This window comes from Peromyscus californicus, unplaced genomic scaffold (assembly GCF_007827085.1).
Source record: "Peromyscus californicus insignis strain IS unplaced genomic scaffold, ASM782708v3 Scaffold_6__1_contigs__length_162567912, whole genome shotgun sequence".
Lineage (NCBI taxonomy): Eukaryota > Metazoa > Chordata > Mammalia > Rodentia > Cricetidae > Peromyscus > Peromyscus californicus.
The window spans coordinates 115,852,932-115,871,074 of record NW_026294584.1 but is presented as its reverse complement, the minus strand read 5'-3'; the positions used below and the strand labels follow the sequence as shown (position 1 = coordinate 115,871,074).

The 18,143-nt window shown below is 47.5% G+C and overlaps 1 protein-coding gene and 1 non-coding gene across 2 annotated transcripts in view; both read right to left on the bottom strand.

Moving 5' to 3' along the window:
* The window catches only part of Gxylt2 (glucoside xylosyltransferase 2), a 96,726-nt gene that overhangs the window by 66,537 nt on the left and 12,046 nt on the right, over window positions 1-18,143 (bottom strand). The window contains exon 2 of the mRNA XM_052722043.1: window positions 3,212-3,401. Within this exon, the coding sequence (XP_052578003.1) occupies window positions 3,212-3,401 (190 nt within the window). The remainder of the gene's footprint in view (window positions 1-3,211; window positions 3,402-18,143) is intronic.
* Trnai-uau (transfer RNA isoleucine (anticodon UAU)) lies at window positions 9,117-9,196 on the bottom strand. The gene has a single exon. It is a non-coding gene; the product is annotated as a tRNA-Ile (tRNA).

The following is an 18,143-nucleotide window of genomic DNA, read 5'->3' as shown; positions in this document are numbered from 1 at the left end:
GCTCAGTCCATTATTGTCATGACAGGGAGCATGGCGGCGTGCAGGCAGAGGTGGTGCTGGCTACATATTGACCAGAAGGCAGCAGGAAGTCGACTGACTGTCACACTGAGTGAAGCTCGAGAAAAGAGACCTCAAAGGCCGCCCCCTGCAGTGACACACTTCCTCCAACAAGACCACACTTACAACAACAAGGCTACACTTCCTAAAAGTGCCACTCCCTTTGGGGGCCGTTTTCTTTCAAACCACCACAACTGGCAAGAAGACTTCATACCTTATCATGTGAAAATCTCCATGGACTACTCAGACACAGCAGAAGGCTTCACCTAGAGTCCGTAACCCAAGAGAGACAGTGAAATGCCTTTTACAGTCTCCTCCCAGGGATGGTCCCTTCCACTCCACCGGATGCTACTGGTACACAGATCTGCTCCAGGCCAGTACAGGAGGAATGTTCTGAGGACGTGAACACTCTGGAAGGTACAGTTGGCCATACAGATATGGTCATACACATCTCCCTTCCCCCCCACAAAATTTCTAGCCTAATGTGCAGCCCCATGCTCAGCATCCAGCATGCAGATGTCAGATGGACTCTGTGTGATGCGACTAATGTCGATCCATGGCCAGTTTTCCTCCATTCTTGTGCATGAACAGTTCTGAGGCCCCTGCAGTTGGATGGCCTGTGGCTGCTTCTGGACAGTTGAAGAGATCTCTGTCAGTGTCACAGAAGGAGCAAAAGGTGTAATCCTGATGTTCCAGCCGTCTCCTTCCTAAAGTAGCATCCCGGGAACCCTGACTGGCCAACAATGCTCCAGCAGGTGTAGCTATGTGAATGAACACTGTCACTGAGCTCCTGATCTAGATCCAGAGAAGTAGCTGGCATGCAAAGTCTTGAGCTCCACAGGAGCCATCACTACAGATAACTTGACCTATCCTGAACATCATTTTTCTAACAATAGTCTGTTAGCCCCAAGTTTCAGATGGGGAAGGGAATACCTTCAAAGGCCAAAAGACTAGCCCAAGACCCTGGAACAAGTAAATAGCGAAACAAGTTCTGAATGTGAATCCTTTGTCTACTGGTTCAGGAAGCTGTATGAATTGTGGTAAATGCCACAGAGATGTGAAGCAGTTGAGTTTAACCTGACATTTAGTGAGCAAACCAATAGAACTCTCTGAGTCTTGGTTTTCTCAGTCTGCTACACTTTGAGCTTACACTCAACAAGTTCATGTGTCAGGAGCCCAGTCCTCAGTGTGACAATATTTAAAGGAAGTATCTTAGGTCACTGCAGCATGTCCCAAAAGGATTCAGGTAGTTTTTGGAGGGCTCTTGAGCTCATTCTTACAAGACTGTTGTTATAAAAGATCAAATCTCACCACACCCTGGCTTCTCTCTGGATTCCTGTCTGGCAATGTGATGTCTTTTTTCTACACATGTTCTGCTGTGGTAAGGCACCATCTGCCCCAGCTCATCAGTCTCAAGATCCTCACAACAACTAAGATGATACTGGGACCATACCCTTGAACCTCCAGAGCTGTGAGTTAAATGAACTTTTCTTTAGAATGTTGCCTAGCCTCAGGTATTTTATTACAGTAATAAAAACAACTAAATTGGGGTTACTTTCTGCAGAGAGTTGTGAGGATTAATGAGAAGAGATCACAAATCATCAGCTGACATAACTACCATGATCTTTATATTGTCACTGTCCTTTCCCTTACAGCGCTGCTTAAGAGCAGCTAACTGGAGTGTTCCTGGCTTTCCATTCCCTTGTCCCCTGAGGGATTCCACGAGGCATTGTTCCAACTCACTCCAAAGCTCTGAAACTACACGTTCCTGGCTTCTCTTGGTGGCATCTGGAGGCGACTGTTCCCTTCGGAAACATAACACATTCTCTAGTCTTCTGTTGTTAGTCTTTCTCTGCCCGATACATTGTTCTTGGCATTCCTCACAAGCTCCGCTAGCCTGATGACAGGACGCAGCACTGTTGACTCAGTCAGCAGAAACAAAACAAAGCAGGTTCCCTCTCTGCCAGAATCCAAGACCTCGGTACAAGATAAAACATCCAAGGCAAACAAAGCTTGGCCTGCCGAGGTCGGGCAGGACCTCCGCTGAGGGAACTGGCCTTTCTGTAGCTCCTCTGGATGGGTCGAAACTCAGAAAGGGAAGAGCCAAGTAAACGGAGACCCAGCTGCATCACAAAATCTCCACGGTTGCCAAAGGAGGTGAGGGTGGCAGAGCACTGGCCCAGATCAAGAGTGACATGGCCTCACAGCAGAGAATCCAGAAGAGCACAGCCCTGATCTATATATGTACGTGTGTGTGTGTGTGTGTGTGTGTGTGTGTGTGTGTGTGTGTGTGTGTGTGAACAGACATGTGTGTCTACATACAGAAACATACACTTGCCTCTGGGTGAAAACGAAAACATCTCCACCAAATCATTAACTCTGACATTTTTTATATGAGACTGGAGAGTAGTAGGGACTCTGCCTTTTATCCTCTACATAATTTGGAGTTTTTTCATTGAACCTGCTACTTGTTATTTAAATTTTTCTCATCAATACGTAAAAATAAGCTATTTGCCCCAGGAAGGTGGACAGTTCTAATAACGCAGCACAGACTGAGCGCCACGTCACATGGTCACATGCTCCCAATATGTCTAAGAGGAGGACATGACTGGCTCAATTTTAAGAATTCTTGTGTGTGTTGGTGTGTGTGTGTGTGTGTGTGTGTGTGTGTGTGTGTGTGTGTGTGTGTGGATTTGGGTACACACTCATGCCAGGGAGCACCTACGGAGGTTGTTGGACAACCTTGGTTGCTGGTCCTCCTCTTGCATCCTGTTTGAGGCAGGGTCTGTTGTTTGCAGCTGCACAAGCCACGTTAGCCGGCCCACGAGCGCGTCTGTAGATTCTCCTGTCTCTACTTCCCACCTCACCTTAGGAGTGCTGGGATTACAGACACATGCTACCGTGGGCTATGGAGACCCAAACAGAGGTTCTCACGCTTGCTCAGCAAGAGTCTAGAAACTGAGCCATCTCTCCAGCCCATCTCTGAATCACAGGAACGAAAGCAAAGGCACCCTCCTCCCGGCCAAGGATCCAAGGGCCTCCCACTGAGCACGCAGCCAGCCCCAGCTGTGATCTGCTCTGCCAGCTCCTCCAGTGTGGCCCTAATGGCCCTCCCGTAGTAAACACTGTGCCACAGCAGTTCACCCTGCTTCACCTGTTTATCAAACTCGGGCTTCAGAGCGTCTTCCGTGAAGATGTGGAAACACATCTTCCTGTGGCTGAAGAGCACGGCTGATTTGAGCATGACCAGCGTCTCCTCCAACCGATCGCCACAGGCCACCACAGCCAGGTGAATCCAGAGCTCGGGCGGCACCGAGTGCAAACTCCTAACTTCCCCAGGCCTCCTAGAAAGAAGAAAAACAAGCTGAACTTAAAAAAAAAAAAAAAAAAAAAAAAAACCACGGAATGGTTGGAACATTTCAAAACATGAACAGGCACAATCTGTTATATTTTATAAAGTGATAAGCATTTCGACAATTCCTGCTTGTAGAAAAATACCATTTATTCCCATATTTATCCTGGCCATCATGAGATGAGTCACTGTTTGGATGGCTATAGGTGTCTGGGACTTTTTCTGCCAGCACTCAGCTGTCTAGTGCCTGCTGGCTGCCTACAGGGCTGTGTTTGGAAATATCATTTCCAAACTCCGACAGCTGACTGGGGGCTGTGGGGTTCCCACTAGCACAGGGCCATGGAAATTAGATTCGATGCAACTTGAACAGGAGAAGGGTGAGTTGTGGCTTTCCCATGTGAACCTCGAAATATGATACTCCCGTCATCTGGAGGTTTTTAGGTTGCGGTGGAATGCGTGACTGTTGGATGGGAGGAAGGCCGTGCAATCGCAGGCGGTGAGGGAAAGGAACAGCCTACTTGTCCCCACGCTCACTGTGTCCCAGGGCAGTCTTGAAGGAACAGGTGTTAATCCTGACTGTCTGGCCAAGGAGCGGTGAGGTGGTGGGTACGAGACTCCTCCTAATAAGAAGCAGGAAGCGGGGAGGCGGGCAAACCTGCGAACATCAAGGTATCCAATACTAAATGAACAGCTGGGAGGAGAAATGGGGTCCAAGAGTCTAGGATCATCATCCAGCTATTTCCTAGGAATAAAGATTGGTCCCAGCCAGGGAGATGAAGCCAAGCCTCAAAAGCTCCACTGAGAAACATTTGCAGGCAAGCTGGAAGAGGTTAGGCTGAAAAAGGTGCCCTGAGACAAATGAAAGCAATTTACTCGCACAAAAGATTTGGAGAGCAGGGGAACTTGGATGTCAAATGCCACCTTCCTTCCAAAAACCTTCCAGTTCACTCTGCAGGCTGCCCCACCCCACCCCCCACCCCTCTGGCGAACTCACAGGCTCGTTCCAGATTGCTTTCACCAAGAGGGAAGTTGAAGTTGTGGGTGGAGCATCCTGGACCATGTCCCAGTTTGATTACTTAAGAGCAAGCTTGGCAGAAGCATGGCCTGGTGGCTCAGCCCAGGCTAGATGCAGCCGGTTCTTGGATTTCACTAACTTCGGGAGTCACGAGGAAAGATGGTGTCTTTGTGGATCGGCCACTTCTCTTCATTCCCCCTGTTCTCTTCAGATGTGGCCACTGACTTCTCTCCCCTAGCACCGTGACAGCCCTCTAGGAGGTCTGTCCATCTCAGCTTTACCTTTAGTCCCCAACCTAATGCGCAGTCCCCATTGGTGCAGGGGTGGGGGGTTGGAGGGGGGAGGGGTGGGGTTGGGGTTGGGGTTCCAAGATGTCAGTCTTGCTAGTTTTCCAATCAGAATCGTGTGAGGCTTGCCTGCCTTCAAGATCAAGCACAAGCTGCCAATTAGGAATCCTAATTACATCTCAACGGCCACCAATACCGCTTACCTGAATGCATGGTCACTCAGTCACACTTCTGTTTCCATTCATGGTTCTGTATCAGTCCATGCAATGTTTTTCTAGGTGTACTGGTTGGTTTTGTTGTGTCCACTTGACACAAGCTAGAGTCCTCAGAGAGGAAGGAGCTTCAGTTGAGGAAATGCCTCCATGAGATCCAGATGTAAGGCATTTTCTCAACTAATGACCAATGGGGGAGGGCCCAGCCCATGGTGGGTGGTGCCACCCCTGGCCTGGTGGTCCCGGGTTCTGTAAGAAAGCAGGCTGAGCAAGGCATGGGAAGCAAGCCAGTAAGCAGCTCCCCTCCATGATCTCTGCATCAGCTCCTGCCTCCAGGTTCCTGCCCTGTTGGAGTCCCTGTCCTGACTTCCTTCAGTGATGAACAGCAATGCTGAAGTGTGAGCCAAATAAACCCTTCCCTCCCCAACTCGCTTTTTGGTCCTGGTGTTTTGTTGTAGCAATAGAAAGCCCTGACTAAGACACTAGAACTTGACACTTGAGCACTCATTCAATTCACTCATTCCTTACTTCCTCTCCAAAACATTCTTCTCTCTTTACTAGCCACCGCCCATTCCTTTATGGACGAATCTTTACTGAAAGGCCTAGTACATGTGAGAGAACATTCTAGAATAGAGGTGAACAAAGCAAAGATGCAGGAGTCACCTCCTGCAGAGGGCAAGGGAAGAAGAGAAATAACACTAAAAAGGTGGCAGGGCCCAGTTTGTGACGTGCTTGCTCCGAAAGCATGAGGACCTTGATTGGATCCCCAGAACCCGTGCAAAAAACGAAAGCCAGGCAGTGATGCCCCCTTGTAATCCCAGCACTGGGGAGGCAAGACAGGTGGTCCCTGGGGCTCAACAGCAGCCAGCCTGGCCCATTTGTTGAGCTCCAGATGAGCAAGGGACAGTCTTGGGAAAAAAAAAAAAGTTGGATGGAGCCTGAGCAATAACACCCACGATTGTCTTCTGGCCTCCACGCACACACACATGTCACATGCACACATGAACACACACTGGGGAAGGGACAACCCCTAAGTATTGTGCAGAAAAAGTCAAAAAGTTGGGGCTGGAGAGATGGAATTCTCCCAGCACCCCCATGGCAGCTCACAACTGTCTGCAACTCCAAGATCTGACCCCCTCACACAGACATACATGCAGGCAAAACACCAACGCACATATAATAAAAATAACGTTTTTAAAAAGTGAAAAGGGTTGTGACAGACAATGGGAAAGGGTTGCCGACAGGGTGGGAGCCCATCAGTGCTGGGTGACTGCAGTGTGACACCTGGCAAATAAGACAGGCCTCCCCGACAAGAAATTCATCAGAGCATCTCTAGGGGACTGTGGCAGAGGAAAAACTAAATCAGGACGAGCCTGGAAACGACAAGGACCCCGCCCCTCGGGACCCCCATGCCTGCTGGTCTTCCTAGCTATACTTCATGGTGGTGTCATGCCCACTATTAAAACCAATTCCCCATTAGCTAACTTATGTGGATGGAAGGAAAAGCCACGTGAACAACACTAAGATGATGATCTAAACGTGGTTAAGGAAGGCATCAGCTACAGGACCCATAACTCTGGGGCCTCTGAGATGTTTCTTTCAGCAGAAGTTTCTTGTAGCCCACAGCCAAGAACCCCAGTTTGTGCCCCTGGAACCACATGATGCAAGGAGTGAACCAACTCCTAAACTCCTGCAAGCTGCCCTCGTATCACCACATATGTGTCATGATGCACACATATGCACACACACTCATGAACACTCATGTACACACACACACACACACACACACACACACACACACACACACACACACACACTTACCAAAAATGCAATAAGACCCAATGTGAACAGCTGGCTAAAGTATGCCATGCAATTGGGAACATGGGTGTGTTACAGAGGTAATGGTAAGTGGGGCAGGAATATAGTGCGCTGGTAAGACACCTGCCTAGTGTGCAAGAGACTGTCCATTCCATTCTCAGAACTAAAAATATGAATATCTTCCCCCCTCCTAAACAGAAGGAGTCCATCATGCTCATCTTCACACATGGACAGTGAGTCTGAGCTGGGATATACAAATTTAAATGAATGATTTAAATCTTTGTTGACTAGGAAAGATGATAAGATAAACAAAAGGATGTCCCTGATGAGCTCCCCCGTGGATGGGAGCAGGGAACAGACAGCTCTGTTGGGTACCCAACAGTGGACATTGGCCCAAACTCTAAAGAGATAATTGACAAGTTAGCAGGTATGGAGATGGGCACACACCCTGTCCTTCCACACGGATTCCTACATGAAAAACCTGCAGAAACTCTTGCATGTTTTCACAATCCCTTGCAAGAGCATGCAGAACAGTTCTGTTTAAAAAAATAAACTAATGACCATGCAAAGAAAAAAACACCAAGATATTTGCCATGGTGAGAGTGTGGAATACCATATTGCCATGAAAAAGAATAAATCGGACCGGTGTGCTCCAACATCAGGTCTAAGAGGAAATGAGGAAGTTCGTAAGGACTGCAATAGAGTAACCACATTTAGATTTCAACACAAGACAGAGTGCTGTCATTGCAGAACGCCACTGATTTCTGGGACGTAAAATGAATTCTGGGGATTATGTCCATTTTCACACAGGATCTTCATTCTCTCATGTTCTTGGTCCTATTGAAACCTTTCAGTGTCTAAAAACTGCAATGTTAATACCCAAGAGAAAAAACCATGATCATGTGTAGGCTAATCACCATGATCAGTGTGGTACCATTTTGTTTGTTTATCTGTTTTTGTTTTAAAATAAACCATATTGCCCTTAAATAAAAGAAAGAAAGAGTGTATCTTATTTGCAGATATATATGGAATAAAAGTACATTATACCAACAAGAATGAAGGTAATCTAATACAGGATGGTAGTTATTTCTGGAGGCTGACTAAAAGTTATATTTCTTTTCTTCCACAGATGAAATTTATTTTTATTTATGTTAATGTGTGAGTGTGTGTGTGTGTGTGTGTGTGTGTGTGTGTGTGGTGTGTGTGAGTACATGCCAGCAAAGGCCAGAACAGAGTGTTGAGACTCTGGAGCTGGGGTTGCAGGCAGTTGTGAGTCACCTGGTATGGGTGTCAATGAACTGAACTCTGGTCCCCTGCAAGAGCAGCATACCCACACTCTCAAAGGTGGAGCCATCTCTCCAGTCCTGAAAGTTACAATTCTTAAGCTGAGTGTTGAGTATATGGAAATTCATTTTATTATCTGCATTTGTGTGTGTGCCTTCCAAACTGATGGACAAATACTTTTTCCACCAAGAAGAGTGTGTTAGAGCAGGGATGTACTCAGTGGTAGAGTACTGGGCTGCATGCTGAGGCTCTGGCTCTCACCCCCGCTCCCCCCCCCCCCCCCCCCCCCCCCCCCCCCCCCCCCCCCCCCCCCCCGCAGCATCAAATCCAAAAGAAGGGAAGAAGGGAAGGCAAAACTCCCACTTCCCAAGGCAGAGCAAACCACCTCTTCCCTCCTCGGGAGGCTCCAGTGTTTTTGGCCTGTGCAGTGCAGAAAACAAGGACCAGGCATGCATAATTCATGGTATCTGGTAACAGGTAATGAAAAGCCACTTCTGGTGCCAGGTCCAGCGCCAGTGGTCGGGATTTAACGAGACCTTTGCTGGCCCCACTTCTCCCTCTCACATTACATTACAAACCTCAGGCTCTGGATCCTGGGCAGCACTGGTGTGTTGTCCACATGAATAACGAAGCATGGGGGTGCTGCGATGGTGTGCCTTTCACCAGCCCCTACCTACAGCACACCCAGCACCTCTCAAATGTCCCCCCCAGTCTGCAAGGATCTGAGGAGCTCTGTCCAGGAAACTGGAACTTCTTAACCCCTCAGGGCTCTGGGCTTGGCCAGATGTAGGGTGGTAACTAGGCTCTGGTTTGTTTTATAAAAAGCAACTGGAGTAGACATTTGCCGTTTGGAATTTATGTTGTATGTAGGTGGTTGTTTGCACAAGTGCCCATGCACAAAGGTGCATCGTTTGCAGGTACATGCACACATGTGTGAGTGGTGTGTGTGGAGGCCAGGGGACATCTTCAATGCTGTTCCTCTAAGACAGGAGTGATCACTAGCCTGGGTCTCACCTATTAGGCTGGGCTGACTGGCCAAGAGCTCAAGGATCTGCCTCCCTGGGCTGAAGTTACAGGTGAACTGCATCGCCATGCCTGTCCTGGGGTTTGAACCCAGGTCCTCCTGCTTATAAGGCAAGCACTTTAACCAACTGAGCTATGTCTCCAGCCAGTCTTTGTTGTTGTTTTTGTTTGGTTTTTTGAGTTAAGATCTCATTGCACAGGCTGGCCCAGAGCTCATTATGTAGCTAAGACTAGTCTTGAACTCCTGATCATCTGATGCCCAATTGCTGGGACTGCAGGACATGGCTACCGAACTCTGCCTCCATTCATCCTCTGAAATATCCACTGAATCACCTTTCCTGGTCACCCTCTCCCCAACCCTGACCCACACCTCCCATCATGCCTCTGGGTGTAACTGGAAGAAATTGCCTATACCACAGACAGTAGGAGACTGGCAAGCATACTCATCTGCTGTTTGTTATCAGGTAAACACACACACACACACACACATTCTAATGCCACAGTCTTGGGGAACTCATGGAGGCTGCTTACCAACACACATGCATCACACAAAAACATCCCACCCCATGGTTCAGCCCTCAGCCAGGCCAGGATGCTTTCAATGACATTTTACCTTTGTCCATATGCTGGGAACATCTGCCTACCACACAGCTCTTGCTCGATGAAATCAATGATGTCTTGGGAGGGCACCACTCTCTCATGGTGCATGTCCCACCCAGGAGAGGAAGCAGGATGCTCCTGGCTCCTCATGGCCATCACCAGACACAGGCATGTGCCTGCATCCAGTAGGTGGGACACTGAGAAGCTCTCCTGCATTTCCCCTCTCCTCTTGGGATCACTCATCTACTTCCAGGTCACTCCTCACCCAGTGGAGCTTAGTTCCAGATCACAGTGTTTCTGCCTAGTCAGGTGCCCAACATCAGTGTTGGGGACTCAGCCCCGACTCAGTAGGAGCCTCCAGCCTCCTGACCCTCCAGCTCTGTGCCCTCCATATACTCATCTTTATCTTCTTCTCCCTGAGACACTCAACAATAATTCTGTTCTCCAGCCTGTAATGTCTTTCCTAGCACTTTGCCTGGCTGCCCTTCTTCATGGGAGAAAGGCCAGGAGTGTTGGCATTTTTCTTTTCTATCATGGATCTGAGTGTCTTCTCTCAAGTTTACCAAAGCTGATGATTACGTATTTCATTCTCATTTATACCACATATTCAACATTATATATTACAGAAGACAGTATAAATAAACAAACATTTATCCTTAGGAAAATGATGAAAATAGTGTACCTTTGAAGCCGAAAACCATAAAACACAGTATATTAAAATACTTGAGCTGGCAAGAGGGTTCAAGTCTGATGACCTAAATTTGATCCCTGAGACCCACACAGTAGAAGGAAAAATGGACTCCTTCAAGTTATCTCCTGACCTTCACACATACACGATGACGGACATGCACTGTGCCTCCCAAATAAGTAATTAAAATGTTAAAAATTATATAAAATATTAAAGTTGTCAGATGAAACTTCTTGCATTTTTTTTTTCTTTTTTTTTTTTTTCTTTTTGGAGCTGAGGATCGAACCCAGGGCCGTGCGCTTGGTAGGCAAGCGCTCTACCACTGAGCTAAATTCCCAACCCTCTTCTTGCATTTTTTACTTGCATTTTTCATGTTGTAATCAGGTATTTATTCAATTGAATACATACTTTTTTCTTTTTTACAGCTGCTTGATAGCATTCGTGTGTGTGTGTGTGTGTGTGTAGGTGTGTGTGTGTGTGTGTGTGTGTGTGTGTCTGTGTTTATACATACACATTTAAGACAGGGTCTTACTTTGTAGCCCTGTCTGGCCTGGAAATTACTATGTAGATCAGGCTAGCCTCACACTCACAAAGATCCACCTGCCTCTGGCCACCTAAGAACCTGGAGTAGAGCATGTGGTACCACACCCAGCATGCATATAATTTTAATTGCTATTTTTTATTTGATTCTTTCATTTTTCTTGTCCTTTTTTTAAGCCTGCATAACCGTTGTTTTTAATGGCTAGCTACTATTCCACGCAAGGAAACACCATTACCCATAATCATTTTTATCATTGGTTCTTTCTAATTCTTCGATTAGTTCAAACGCTTGCAGCAAGCAGCTGCAGCCAGTAAGTAGCTTTTCCTTCTTCTGCACTATATCCTTAGACTGCTTTCTTAGAAATGGAAGTGCTGGTTTATACGGACCATCTTATCAGTCTCAGTGTTGCTAGCTTCTCAAACCTATCCAAGGCCTTCTTGGGAAAACAAAACAAACAGGACTGAGCTACCTTGAGCCACTTGTGAAATGGGATCATGGAGCTGTTGGCTTACACAACTGCTTCCCAGTTCACTGGGGGTGAAGGATGGTGCTGTGCCAAGTCACCATGGCACAGGCTTCCCATTCCCAGCCCTTTTCTAGCAAGGTCAATGACAAAGTCTCAGTCTCGTGCTGATACGCCTTGAACGCTATTCTAATATTGCTTACTCCCCCTTCAGTAGACAGAAGAACCTCAGCAGAACCTCGGGAAGGAAGAGGACCAGGTCAAAAACCAACAACAGCAGTTTGTTCTCCGCCAGCCATCATCTACCTGTGTGATTACAACCATTCCTCGTACTGGCATGGGGGAATTTTTTTTTTTTTTAAGACAGGGTTTCTCTGTGTAGCCCTGGCTGTCCTGGAACTCACTCTGTAGACCAGGCTGGCCTCAAACTCACAGCAATCCCTGACTCTGCCTCCCACACCACCAATGCCCAGCATTGTGGGGGGTATTTTGAAAGGGGAGAGACAGACGACAGACAGAGAAACAGAGAGAGAAAGACAAATCCAGGAGGCTGAGGCAGGAGCATCATGAGTCTGAGACCAGCCTTGGTGGTACAGTGAGTTCAAGCCAGTCTGGACTACACAGAGAAACCCTGTCTCTAGCTATGGTTCAGTGGTACGTTGCTAATCTGACTTGTGCAGAGTGTTGGATTTGATCCCTAGCATCACAAAAATAAATAAAGGTACTTAGAGAACTGGAGCCCTCCAGCACAGCTGGCGGCTTCAGAAACTATGATAGACACGCTGGAAAACTGGCAGTCCCTGAAAATGCTAAATACAGAGTGCAGCGCCCGACTCAGCGGTTTCACTCAGAGCTATGTACATCGAAAACATCTGTCTACACAAAATCCAGACACAAATGTCCACACCAGCAATAAGCATGGTCACCAAGCCCACCCTAAATATTCTTCAAGAGACGAATGCTTCAGTAAAATGTGGTGAGCTACACAACGAAATATTATTTTGCAATAAAAAGGAAAGAGTACTGATACGTGCTAGAACATGTGTGGAAACAGAAAACAGCCAACTACGAGGTTAACCGAGTGGATACAGTTTCCTTCGGGGTGGTGAATATGTTCTTTAATTAAACAGGGGTGACGGTTGCACAATTTAATAAATACACTAAAAATCATGACAATATACATGCGTCTGAAAGTACCGGGATTAAATTATAGCACTGCTGTTATTAATACACAGATGCACTCAAATTTATCACATAGATTTTTGTAGAAAAAAACTTAAAGCAGGCCATGGTGGTGCAGCAATAACATTTGTGGCATGAGTGAGCCTGGAAATCGCTGCCCCCATTATCCAGGCTCCAGCCTCCCCACACTCACATGAAAAACGATCCTTAGAACCCCAGAGGCAGCTCAGGAGGGAGCCGAGGCTCCCACACCTCCCCTGCCTGCTGTCTGAGACAAGCGGCTCCTTAATCGCTTCAAAGTCTCAAGTGTGTGACTTAATTAAACTTCCATTTCTGGAGTGTATAAATAATGGAAAACGGCATTTATGTGTAGTGCTATTTACTCTGCAGCCTCTTACTAAGAAACACACTGAATTATTAAAGCGGGTAATTGGTTCTGCTCGGCCCCTCTTCCCTAATGTCACCTCTCTTACCAGAGTTCCCCTTAACTGACAAGCAGAATTAACTCAGGCAAGCCTGATGCTGGGATACGGGGAGGCAGCAAGCAAGATCACACTTCTTTAACACACAGCCCCAGACTGCCAGCAAGGAGCCTTCCTCGGGGAAGGAACCGCAGAAGCGCCCTGCAGAAGACAACGGCTCGCTCACCGTAGGCAAGAGGGCTTGAGAAGTGTTTCTCTACTGCGTGCTTCACTGAACCCATTTGGCTATCTGAATGTGAGAGAAGGGATGTGAAGGAGCCAGAAGGGCGGGTGAAGAAATGGAGACACACACACACAGCCCCTGGAAAGGCAATCAGCTGATGTGGAATTCTATCCAAATCACGTGTTGGCAGTGACTGTCACTCACAAATTTTAGTTGTGTATGTGTACATGTGTGTGTGAACGCACATGCATTCGTGTGCATGTGTGTGGAGAGGCCAAAGGACCACCTCAAAATGTCATTCTTCCTTAGGAGCCACTGTGTTCTTTGAAATAGGGTCTCTCACTGGAACATGGAGCTTGCCAATTCAGCCAGGCTGGCCAGCAAACAAACCCCAGGGATCTACCTGTCTCTCCCTCCCCAGTGCTGGGATTTCAAGTGTGTGTTTTTCACATGGCCGCTGGGGATGGACCTTGGGTTTTCTTCCTTATGCAGCTAGGACTTTACTGATGGAGCTGTCTCCTCAGCCCTAATCCACACGCTTCAGGAACATGAATGAACACAAAACACTCACCCAATGAAGCTGTGATCAGATCTTTCACTTGGAAGGCAGACACAACACCGAGAACTTCACTTACACTTAAATCACTTTTAATGACCCGTGGTTTGGAGTCAAATCAAGTATCATTAATCTCTCAAGACAGCCAAGCTGACAGCTTGCCTTGGAGTCGTGGTATAATATGAATAATGTCAAAGGCATGCCAAAAACCTGCCGTGGGGGGGGGGGGGGCTTAATAAAATTATTTGATAAACGCATTAATTATGAACAGTACATTTTTAAATTTGGTCCGTGGTATCCAAAACATGGCTGAGTTCCTAAACAAAGTCTAGGGCTAATGCAGTGTAGGTGTCTGATGTCTGAAGTGTGTAGCCATGTCCGTGTGGGGATGTGTGTGCCATTTGCTTTCTGACATTTCTGCACACACATGCACATGCTGTGTGATTAGTGAGTGTCACAGGAAGGAACCAGAACCAGGGAACACACTTAAGAGGCCAGGCTCCCCTTCACGCTTCTTGGTGGTTTAACCCAACAGAAATCATTCTCTCGTCAAGGTATGGGTAGGGCCAAGCTTCCTCCAAAGGGCAAGGGGAAGACTCCTCCACAGGCTCTCTCTAGCTTCCGGGTCCCCGCAATGCTCAGAGTTCCTGACCGTGTAGCCATGACACTCCAACTGTCACTGTGCCTGGTACATTGCCCCATACAGCTCTTCGGTCTTAAGTCTCTTCCCTCCCTCAATTCTTCTTCTCCCTTTTAATTTTATTTTAACTAATTTGTTTATTGCCTTTTGAGATAGACTTGCTATGCAGCCCAGGCTGTCTCCAAACCTGTAATCCTCCTGTCCCAGCTTCCTGGGTGTTGGGATTACAGGCATGTAGCAGTGCACCCAGCCTATGCACGTCACTTGTCCTTTCTTCTTCTTGTAAGGATGCCAACCCTCAGACTTAGGCCTCCCCCAAGTCTAATGTCTTCTTGAGCTCCTTAGCTGGCTGAATGTGTGAAGACCTTTCTAAACGATGAACTAACAGTCTGCAGGTCCAGGTGGCGGAGGCCATGCTTCGGATCATTGTGCTAATCCTGCTACATAAGTGAGTTAGAAGGAGTACTCTGTGACTGAGAAAGCTTCCATCAGGGCTCCTGGGGTAGGCTGGACTCCAGTCCGGGACTCACGGCCTTCTCGGGTGCCCCTGTGTGGGGCATGATTCCCACAACACACCTAACCAATGCTCTACCATTACCTAACGTCTTTCGTTTTGTGTTTCTTTCTTTTTTTCTTTCTATTTCAAAATTCTGTGCTGGTGCCTTGACTGACACTCACTTCACCTTTTGCCTTGGGATTGTTCCTGACACAGGACATTCGATCTCTCCACCCTCTCTTCTTTTCAAAGTAGGATGTTGTTGGGATCCTTAAAATATGAACCAGCAGAGTGAGCTTGAAACAAATGGCCCTTGATGTGGGAGGGAGGAGAATCAGAGGTCATTAGAATCAGAAAATTTTATCTCAGCCCCTGAAAAAGAGTAAGAGTTCCCACCTCGAGAGGGAGGTGAAGGAGAAATGGCCTCTCCAGGAACTTCCCACCCTCCAACGCCTCAGGTCAATGACCAGATGTTCATATTTATGGTCATTTATAAACTTTTAGTTTGGGGGTGCCTTTTGTCCTTTTTTTTGGCAAATTATGTAAGTAACTGTTGAGTAGTGATTTCCTCCAAGCTGAAACTTTCTATCCTGGAGGGAGGCTGTGAAGATCCAAAATGTGGGGGCTGAAGAGATGGCTCAGGGGTTCAGAGCACTAGCTGCTTTTGTAGAGGACTAAAGTTTGGTTCCCAGCACTCACATGGCAGCTCACAACCACTGTAACTCCAGCCCCACGAGATGACGCCCCCTTCTGGCCTGTGCAGGCACTATGCATGCACACATGCACAGACATACACGCAGAAAAAACACCCATACACATTAAAAAATTTAATTTAAAAAACCCCACTAAGTATGTAAACAGTTCACTCTCAGGAAGTCCCTGAAACTTAGCAGATTAACAAGGCGCCTCCTCCCCCAAGGTGACCTGAGCAGTCGGGACTCCTGAGAAGCAGGGGCTCTCCTACCTGTCAAGCTGCCTGCAAGCTGTGCAGTGAATTCCAGGGTTCTAACTTTTGAGGGTTGTCACGATGCTGAAGTGGGCGTTTAGTAATACATCTGTCTTTGAGTCCCCCATGCCCCAAGGTGGACTTCAGTAGTATCCTTACTGTGTTCTGTCATCATTCCCTATCTGGGGTGAGCAGACATTTGTTCACATCTCCCCCAAAGAGTATCACATAACAGTAACACACATATTCATTACAGAAAGCTCTGAAAACAGACCAGCACCGGGGGAGCACTTGTAATCAGCTTTGTAACCACTGTCAGTATTTTGGTTTTTAAGAACTATATACAGGGCTTGAGAGACGGCTCAAGGGTTAAGAACACTGACTGCTTTTCCAGAGGACCTGGGTTCAATTCCCAGCACCCACAGGGCAGCTCACAACTGTCTATAATTCCAATTCCAGGGGACCTGACACTCATGGCAAAACACCAATGCACATAAAATAAAAATAAATAATAAAATTTTTAAAAAGAACCATATACAATATACGTGAGGATGTGAATATACTCACGTTTTTATTTATAACAAAATTTAAACTTATCGTGTGTGTGTGTGTGTGTGTGTGTGTGTGTGTGTGTGTGTGTGTGTGTGTGTAGGCACATGTATACCACAGCCCACACATGGAGGTTAGAGGAAAAAGCACCTTTATCCACTCATCTGTTTCACTGGTCCTACATTTTCTTTTAAGCTGGAAAGGGAGAGTTTTATAACTGGCTTTATATAAGTTATACATTTCAATTTAAAGAAAAAGACAACACTGTATCAAAGAGATCTTTTCCAAAGGGATTCTCAATAGTGATAAAGGGTTCGGAGTTTGGGATTTGTTCCCAAGAACAGCATGTGGTTTGCGGTTTTACTCTTTGAGGCCCACAGGCAAGGTACAATTTCTAGGTCTATCGTTTGGCTGTACTATCTAGAGCAAAAGCTTTCACCGTCTCCACCCTGGGACTTCCTATCTGTAATATGGACACACTGGTGATACTGGATGTCTGCTGGCCTTTGCCTTTCTCAGGAGTTTCAGGTAAGAGTACCTCAATTATACTTTAGGGGAGCTGCTCTTCAGTTCTCAGTCCCTGAGGTTTGGACCAAAGCCTCATAGCCTCACAGCTGCAGGCACAGGTGTGGCCATCAGGGGGTGCAGGTACCTGTGACCCAAAGGCACAAGCCCAGATCTGCTGGTGTTGTGGCCGTGTCACGAGACCCCCAAGCAAGACCACCACAGATCCAATATCTGATGCAAAACACATAGGGGTTTATTACAAGCCCAGGCTTGGTCCTAGTCCAACACACTGGCTAGCCAGGTGAAGGAGGATGGCCCTGAGCTCTCAGGGTGAGGGGTTTTTAAAGGGGGAAACCGTAAACAGGGTGGTACAAGCCTTGGTGTCATATGATTGGGTGAGGCTGTGTAACCTTTGAATTCACTGGTTGGGGGTTACAGTTATCATTTTGGGCAGGCCTGAACAAGTCCCAGGCTCTGTCCTTGAGCTGCCATTGTGGCTGGCTGGCCTAGCACGTTTACATTGACCCATGCACAAAGCTCTAAGCTGGCGAGGGGTCCCAGACAGTAAACAACTGGCTGAACCCTGAGCAGTCAGAGTACGTGCAGAAAGGGAGCTACTGCAAGGACTATGTCTTTTGTTCATGGCCCTTGCAAAGACTGCTTGCTCAAGTCTCAGGAAACTGAAACTGAGGCCTGATCTCTGAGAGAAGACTGAGCAGCCTGTTATGGCATCTGCCTGGTCCTTTCACTGGCAAAGGTTCCACAGAGAGAAAGCACCTGAAAATGTCACTCACACTACGCTTGAGGACAGGGGCAAGATGGTCCTGATCACACCTGTAACTGGGCCCTTGTCTCCTTTGAAGTCTCGGGGCTGGGGTCAGTCATTTTCTGTCCCTGACGAAGCGATACTGTGGGTGGGCTGGACACCTACTGCTTGCTAGGGGAGATGTTCTGGCCGACCCAGTGATAGGAGTGACCCGTCAGGTGACAGTGGAGATTAAATAAAGAGACCTCACAACACGCTTCGCACCTGCCATAGTTAGCTTCAGATGTCAACCCTGGGGAGAGGGACTCTCGACTGAGGAATTGGCTCTCTCGGACTGACCCACCGGCATGACTGTGGGGGCACTTTCTCGACTAACGATGGATGTAGGAGGGCCCAGTCGCTGCCCACTGTGGTGGGGCCACCCCTGGGCCGGTGGCCTTGGGTTGTACAAGAGGGTAGGCCAAGCAAACTATGCCGTGTAAGCCAGTCAGCAGCATTTCTCCTTGGCCTCTGCAT